At 45.4% G+C, this 8,723-nt stretch overlaps 1 protein-coding gene and 1 pseudogene across 1 annotated transcript in view; both read right to left on the bottom strand.

The window, feature by feature from the left end:
* The window catches only part of LOC101997132, a 5,543-nt pseudogene extending 1,699 nt beyond the window's left edge, over positions 1–3,844 (bottom strand).
* The window catches only part of Tbc1d9 (TBC1 domain family member 9), a 113,420-nt gene that overhangs the window by 29,293 nt on the left and 75,404 nt on the right, over positions 1–8,723 (bottom strand). Inside the window, exons 7-9 of the mRNA XM_005369548.3 lie at positions 6,217–6,423; positions 4,774–4,944; positions 3,880–4,030 (exon numbers count right to left, since the gene is read on the bottom strand). Of these exons, the coding sequence (XP_005369605.1) occupies positions 3,880–4,030; positions 4,774–4,944; positions 6,217–6,423 (529 nt within the window). The remainder of the gene's footprint in view (positions 1–3,879; positions 4,031–4,773; positions 4,945–6,216; positions 6,424–8,723) is intronic.

Genomic DNA, 8,723 nt, shown 5'->3' with positions numbered 1-8,723 from the left:
GGAAAACACAGGCAGCGGGATGGAATAGTGTGAAAACACAGGCAGCGGGATGGAATAGTTGGAAAACACACTCTCCTCAGACACTTGTTCCCAAAACCAACTCAAAGACTCTCCTAACTTAGTAATTGAAATATTACAAAATTAAAAATGGGCTAAGGACTCAGTAGATGTTTTACAGAAAAACTATATAAGCAGCCAATAATTGATTGAGGAAATCATCAAAAGCACAATTAGAGAACTGGCCAAACTGCAGAGAGGAAGTGTCTGTCGGACACTCGGCTCTGAAAGGGGTACAGGAACTGTCCCCAAGGCTCAGGGGACAACACAGAACAGGGTGGAAAGACCTTTAGATTGGCATAGACTGCTGCCAACCAGTGTCTATTGGACTTGAAGGGGCAGAAGCTCCTGAAGCTGCACCCCCTAGCTGAGGTGCCGCTGACAACTGATGGCTGCTGCGGACGGAAGAGTCAGTTTTCCTCAGGGGTGCGGCAGCTGGTAGGCTGACTACACAGTGTATGGCCACACACCCATATGCATACGGGCAACATTAATGGGATTCAGTTGGTTTTACAAAGGAAGGAAGGGAGGAAAGGAGGGAGGGAGGAAGGGAGAGAGGTAGGACAGAAGGAAGGAAGGAGAAAGAATACAGGAATTTGGGGGTGGGGAGAAAGTCAGTAGCGGCAGGTCCAGAAAGAGCTGGAGGGGAATAAGGGTGAAATGACCAAAATACATTATCTACATGTATGAAATACTCAGAGAGTGAATTAAAATATTATATTAAATTTAAAAAGTAACCAAAGCAAAGAAAACAACCTTCCCAAGCTGGGTGGTGGCAGCACATGTCTTTAATACGGGAGGCAGAGGCAAGTGGATCTCTGTGAGTTCTAGGTCAGCCTGGGCTACACAGAGAAACCATATCTCAATAAACAAACAAATAAATGCCCGACCTCCCTTACACCAAAGCCCCAAATGAGAAGGCACTCCCCACCCACCAGGAGAGCAATAACAGAAAGCAGTAGTGATAGTGGGGTGTGGAGAAGCTGAACCTCCAGCATCACCAGAGGGGATACAGAAAGATGCAGCTGCTCGGGCCAACCTCCCAGGGTTGTCATCAGGAGGGCCAGAAGTTCTACTCCCATTTACACACAAAAGGATCCAAAAGTCATGTTAGCGCTCCCAGCAATGACATTCAGGGAAAGCAAGGGACAGCCTAAACTGTGTGGGTGCAGCTCTGGACTTTAACAAGGCCTGGGATGTTGATATGGGCTGCATCATGCTTGGACCCTGCAAATGCTGTCCTAGGTAGAAGTCAGTCTTCAGCGAACACTGACTTCATCCCCTTGAGATGTCCAGAGAAGACTAGCTACAGCGACAAAGAAGGAGGCCGCCACTTTCCTCTGGCGGAAGAAGATAAAGGATGACTGGCAAAAGGCATGGGATGCTTTTATGAGAGTGGTGATAATGTCTGTGCTGACCATCACATGAGTACCAATGGTCGGCCCTGTCCTAGCGCCCGACAATGACCAACTGGTTGGCAGCATTCTGACATTGGCTCTGCTCTCCCTGGGGACAGACTGAACTTGGGTTCAGTAGGTCCAGAGCCCAGACCTCTTGCAGCAACCTTAGGGGACATGCCAAGCAATAGATCTCAACATGGGCTTCCCAGCCAGGAGCTGGAAGACCTTTCTGGGCAGGCTGGCTTCCACATGAAGCCCACTCACGAGTGTGTGCACATATACCTAACAAAGGGTAGCCTGAAGACATCCTACCCTTTGGTCACATATAGCTCCCGGGTTGATCAAAACACTAAATCGAACTCTTTCCTTGTGCCTGTCTCTGTCAGTGGGCTAGGTGCTGCTGCTGTACACTGGTGTCATAGTAAATTCATTTGAATCTAAAATGTAGTTTAAAATAACTTCTACTTTGAGGAGAAGGAGAGAAACGAACCTTTCCTGTACTCTGTCAGGGCTTTGAGTTTGGTTGTCAAGGTGACCAGTTCACCAGACACTGGAGGAGTAAGAGGCTGGATAAGAGAGCTCTATGTGACAATGATCTTCTCTGATGTGTAATTAGAGACCCCATGCCTTTTCAAGTAACCCAGGTTGGTGATGGACTTGCTATGTACCCCAGGCTGCCTCAGACTTGAAAAGATTGTCCTGCCTCAGCCTCCCTAGTCTTAGGGTTACAAACCACCATACCCAGTTCACATTTAACTTCTAAATGAGGGCCTATGTCTAGTCCACTTAAGGAAATAGGGGGAAAACCAAACAAACCAAGTTTACACAAAATAGATAAAACTATTTTATCTTTATTTTATTTTGTTTTTAGGATTTGATCCTCTTATTTCTGAGATATATCCCGTGATGGGCAATTTTACCATTTATATCTATCTACTTTTAGGAAGATCCGTGAGGGTTTCCTTGCAAGCCCAGTAACTTTAAGTTTCAATATGATTATTATTACTTAAGTAAAAGGGTTGAATAATGGTCCTTGAATGAGGCCATCTCCAGGTTCAAATAAAAACGTTTTCATAGACCTGGTTAGAGTGTGATGTTTCCTGTCTTCATCACCTAAAGCAACTGATACATGATTGAAGTGAAGGCTGGTGATGACCAAAGGGGAACATCTGGTGTTGGGGTACAAAGATTCCTGGGGTTCACTGGATGTTTCCAGATGGCAGAAAACAGTGGTGGCTTATCCTAAAAGACTAAAATATTAAAATAAAAAAAAATATCGAGTGGAAAAAAATCACAGGAATTAGTTCACCATTTTAGATGACTTTCATTGTGGGATGTTGTTGTTACAATGGCTTTGTTTTCTTGTTTATTAATATCTTACTTTGCCTAGTTAATAAGTTAGTCTTTATTACAAACATGCATGTGTGTGTATAGGGAAATACGTAGTGTAAACAGGATTGAATACTGCTGTGTTTGCAGACATTGACTGAGAGGTCTTGGAAAGCACACTCTGAGGACAAAGCATAGCATAAGTGGCAGTCAGTCATTTTTGGGAGACCTTTCTCAGTGGTTTAGATGACAGGAAGCGGTCCATGCTCCTGTAGGTACCCTCTCACCGTGTCTGATAAATAAACCTGATTACGCTCATTGGCTCACTAACTAGACCTCAGTGAACTCTTTTGTCAGCAATGGGTGCCCTGGCTGGGACCAGCAGATGTATGCCCACACCTCCCTGGGAAAAGCCCACACAACATGGTCCCCTAGAATATTCTCAGTGAAGTAACATCTCCAGGAGGGGGGGAGCATTTCAACTCTCAAAGAATTACACTCCTACTTCAGATTTTGTTCCTTCCCGCTAAACAGCCTCACTAGAGAAAGAGGAGAGATGGCGCGACTGGAGAAAGGAACTGCTGGCCTTGGGTGCCCTGTGAAGGAAGAGTTACTACAACAGACTTCAGTACCTGGTCAGGAAACCAGGTCCAGCTTTGATTTGGGGCTCTTGTTGTGGAACACCCTTTTTATATACTGTAAATATGTATTATTCATTGCTTAATCAGAGACGGCTGGCAGATGGCTTCTAGGGAGACGGAGGGTGGAGTCTTGGAGGTCAGGAGGAGACTCACAGAACGAGCAGGATGGGAAGTACATAGATGAGCCTCAGGGCAGCAGACAGATGGATGGAAATGGGTTAAGTTACAGGAGCTAGCTAAAAACAAGCCCAAGCTATTGACCAAATATTTATAATTAATAATAAATCTCTGTGTGCTTATTTGGGAGCTGGCTGGCAGGACAGAGCTGACCAGCAGTCCCTAGGGAAAAACTCCGCATACAGGCTCTTTTCACAAAGGACTTGATGCCTGACAGGACTTGAGCGAAGAGAACCCCATGGGGGCCCAGCTGTGCTGCTCTTAGCCCTCCTTACCTGAGAGTAGCAGCCAGAGCTCCCCACGCATGCTCTCTGGGATCCCCTTCAGCACCAGCTCCCGAGTCTTCTCCGTGCGGTACATGCAGATCCCCTGCCCGTACTCAGCAAAGTGAATCTTCCAAGCTTGTTCTTTTAAAAACTCTTTGGCCTGAAAGATATGATGGAATATGACTGAGGCCCCTGAAGGCTCTGAGGGAAAGGACTGAGGACTGACCGTAATAACAGATTAGAACGTGGAGTGACCGATCCCTGTGAAATAGACAGTCACTCTGAGCAGAACCCCTGAGAATACAGAACTATGTTATCCATCAATCATAGCCTGTTCTGTCACCAAACTTTCCGTTCAGTATCAGGGTCCTATGTAATGGGTCAGTAGAATACTAATCGTACCTGTGGTTTTATGTGAATGCGAATTGGTGACTTTTAAGTGTGGGCTGAGAAAGTAGGTGCTTACACAACAGTTAAAACAAGACCAAGCAAACAGGAAAGTAGTCACGCCGGTACAGTAACGCTCAAGGCTTCAGTAAAGCGCTCTGTTATCTGGTGACATATTTATATAAATATTGTTTTACCTACTTATGAAAAAACATGTTACATATTCCTACAGACATTTATGGCCATTTCTATAGATGTTAATTTGTTTAATTACTTTAAAAATATCTACATGGGGGCTAGAGAGATGGTGGCTCAGTGGTCAAGAATGTACAATCAGAATTCAGATCCCAGCATTCACAGAAGCCAGCAATCTTGAAATCGCCTGTAGCTCCAGCTTCAGGGGTCTGCACGCATGCATGTACAAATGTGCACAAATACCTAAAATGAACCTTGCAATGGGTTTTTATGGTTTTGTTCTAATATAACAAGTTTTGGCAGAAAGCAAGAGGCACCTACCAGTTTCGGGTTGAACTCTTCTGGAGATCGCCGCCGGTACATGGTCATGAGGGTCTGTGTGGCTGTGGGGACACTGTTGCCGTTGAGGTTAAAGGGGCGCTCTCCATCAGCATCAGAGCTGGTGCTTCTCTGGGGGCTGGAAGAAACGAGGCTGCCGGGCCGAGAGTACACCTGCCAATGGAGAAGGGCACACGTGGATGGGCCTGGAAGCACAATTTACTTCTTTTGTGTTCTGTGCAGATATTAAAAGCTAGGTCTTATTTTCCTGTATGCTTCTTGCTATGTGAAGAGACAGGGCTGTTGCCAACATGTCAATACTTTTCAAGGAGTTATACTGGGCAAAAGTTATAAACAACAGTATTTCAATGCTCAGATAGACTTCCCAGGGTCGGGCATGCAGCTCAGCTATAGAGTGCTTACTAGGCACAGTGCTCTGGATATGCCCCCAGCAATACATGAACTGGGTGTGGTGGCGTGTGTGTGTGTTTGTGTGCGTGTGTGTGTGTGGAGTCAGGACCCAAGATCAAGGTCATCTTCAGCTACACAGCAAGTTCCAGACAGCCTGGCCTATGTGAGATGTTGTCTCAATAAAATAAACAAAAGAAAAAAATGTTCCAAGATTTATATTATCTACAGAGAAACCAAGTACTATTGTCAAGTAGCAAACAAATACAATAAAGGATTTTTTTTTTGTATTATGTTAACAAAAGTGGCTGGTTATCTGTTTCATTGATTTGTCTCTTTGTGAAGCATGACGCGGAAGAAGCAAAAGCCTTGAAAACTTTCTGGCATCTCAAAAATGCTACCTAAGCGGCCAGGGAGCAGGGCCAGGGATGGTACATGCAACCTTCCCATCTTTAAAACATGGGTTAGCTAACAGAAACTTCCTGGTGCCTGTCTTCTCGGGGTTCCAGCTTCCCTGGATGGTAGTCTAACACGCATTTCATCACAGAACCAGCACCATAACAACGCTGTATTTCAGGCCTGACTTCACTTAGAGACTCCTGTATCCTTGCCTCTGAAGTTACCGAATAGAAAAGAGTCACTTTCCTTGTACTCAGGTCAAATCACTTAATGATAACTCCAACTTAAAGAAAAGAGGCTTAAACTGGGCCCGCAGGTGTAACCTGCAATCCCAGCTGAGGCTGAGGCTGAGGATTGCATGGTCAAGGCCAGCCTGGAGAACTTGGTGGAGACTGGAGTTACAGCTCTGTAGCAGAATATTTGCCTAGTATGTGTGAAACCATTACTCAATCTTGATTACCAAAAAATAAAGGTGGGGGGAGGGTTTAGATCGATGATTAAAAACTAATTCCTTATAACAAAACAATATTGCTGGGCACTGGGGCTGGGGGCTTGGCACGGCTGTTAAATTTGACAGTCAAACAAGTTGACAAGGAGGTAGGTGCACACTCCAGGCCCGAACACAGGAGCACCCCCAACCTCGTCATCTGAACTGTTGCAGCTTCCCGAGAACTCTCTGTCTGAGTAGATTCGAGAAGTCGTCTGCTGCAGGAAATCCGAGATCCTCTGTACCAGGAAGTCTCTGTCTTTCAAGTTGGCAAACAGGAAGGTCATTCTGTTCCTGGTGCTGATGGACAGGGGGCTGGGGAGCACACTGCAGCTGTCGGCCTTCTCCACAATGGTCACCTGAGGAAACAGGAAGCGGGGCACTCTGCATGGGAAGGGCTGGAAAGGAGCCCAAGTCTTAACTCCCTGCCCGAGCCATCTGTGCCACCATCAGACAAACGGCAATCCTTCCAACTCGGCTCCAATGAAGCACATGCCTTATACAAATCAAACCGGAGTCGCTACCAGGAACTAGAACTATCTTTCTGAGTTTTTCCAAACTAGCGGGTGTTTTTTCAGTGACCAGAGGCGTATTTGATTGTCACAGCTGGAGATATGACAGCTGCCTTGCCAGGGACCCTGCCCGATACCCCGTGGGCTGCAAGTCTGCAGCAATAACTGGCCCCAGATGCCAAGGGTGCCAAGAATGGAAAAGAAATTCCCGTTTTTCATTAAAATTTCATGGAGCCGAAGGAGACAGGACTCCTGGCTGTGGCCTCATAAGTAAGTGAGGAAGCAGTTCCAGTGCAGGTCCCTTTCATTAAGCAAAGTCTAGGATGGCTTTAAAACACTAGCAGTCCACTGGGTGCATCACACAGACGCCAAGGCCTGGCAGCGAGCGCTCTCAAGGACTTGTTCTGGAGCAGACACGAGATAGACGGCTCAGCTGAAGCCCCACACACCTGCAGACTCTGCCTACGTGTGTGTGTGTGTGTGTGTGTGTGTGTGTGTGTGCGCGCGCGCGCACACACACAGCCATGGAGAAGTCAGAAGAAGACTCCGAATGTCTCCCTCAATCACTTTTCTCCCTTACTTTTGGAGACAGGTTGATCACTGATTCACCAATTCTCTAGGTTGACTGCCCAGGGAGCGCCAGGAATCCTTCAGCCTTTGCCACCAACAGGAGCATACTGCTATGCTTAAATTTAAACCTGGGTCCTGAGGATGCAAACTCAGATCTTTAAGGTTGAACATCAAGTACTTTACTGACAGCGGTCTCCTAAGCCCAGTGCTGATGGGTTTTAACAAGGTTTTTATCAACCCCAAACAAACACAAATGTACTAAAATGATTCTTTTTTTTTTTTACCATATTAAGGAAAAAAATCTTAAGGCAAACATGAAGTAGCATGTCCAGCATAACTCCGACTTTCTACCTAATGCTAGCATTTTCTCTACTCAGAGGTCTGCAGTCTGGGCAGAGTTAAACTTCCTCTGCACATTGGATAATGATGCCCATTCTTGATACCAAAGTGCATTTCCCTTGCCGCTCTGGGTAACTGCTATACCATGTCCAGGCAAAATCTGATGAAGGAAATCATGCTAAGGGTAAGGGTCAGCTAAGCTCAGCAGGTGAAGGGCTTGCAATGCAAGCCTGGAGACCCGAGTTCCACCCTGGAAGAGTGCCAGAGCCAGGGCATTGTCCTCTTACCTCCATGCTTGTGCTGTGGCTTTGGTGTCCACACATCACACACACACACACACGCACACACACACACACACACACACACACACACACACACAGACACACACACACTTGAAAACTATGCTTAGAACTAAGTGAAAAACTTATCAATCAAGGTGAATTTTCAGGAAAAAATATGAATCACAAAGTGTAAATGTAGTTGACCCCCCCACCTCTGAATTCACCCCCAGCCAATTATCCTGGCCTCCACATATGTTCGAATATTGATTAGCTAAACCTATGCCAAAGGGAACTGACTCTGTCAACTCTGTGGTAGTTTGTGCTCTTTGTGATTGGCCAATTCAATTTCAGGGAATTTGTAATCTATAGCGTAAGGAAATTTATACACGTGACGGAGAAAACAGCAGGAGAGAAGGGGCACAGCCCTAGATAAATAGGTGACTATGTTATGTACATACATTTAATGCAATAATATATAGTCATTAAAATTACATTGTAGAAAGCTATTTAATGACTTGGGAAAATAATGTAAGGATACTCACTGTTAGATGAAGTAAAACTACAAACCCCTACATTTCTGTCTAGATTATTGACACACACAATAATGCACAAGAAAAGCTATGCTAGGAGGGAACTTTGTCTTCTGATTATCTGACTTTTGCAAATTTGCTATGATAATAATGCATTACTCTTAAAATACAGGAAAAAAAGAGAAAATTTGATCACTCAGATAACACTTTAAAAAGAGAGAGAAGAGCAGCAGAGTGGAAGAGAGCTTTACCATGGGCTCTTCACACCGGGAGTCTAAAGGCTCTGCTCACCTTAGCTTCTGAGAGGGACCAGAGCGTGACTGACTGGGAAACACAGGGCTTGCAGCTCTGCACTGCCCATCACAGGCATTGCTAGTATTCACTGAGGGCAAACAACTGAAAAACATCTTATAAAAAGAAAAAGGAG

The sequence above is a fragment of the Microtus ochrogaster genome, unplaced genomic scaffold, assembly GCF_000317375.1.
Source record: "Microtus ochrogaster isolate Prairie Vole_2 unplaced genomic scaffold, MicOch1.0 UNK51, whole genome shotgun sequence".
Taxonomy (NCBI): domain Eukaryota; kingdom Metazoa; phylum Chordata; class Mammalia; order Rodentia; family Cricetidae; genus Microtus; species Microtus ochrogaster.
Note: the sequence above shows the minus strand (reverse complement) of the source record. Positions and strands in the feature narration are given on the sequence as shown.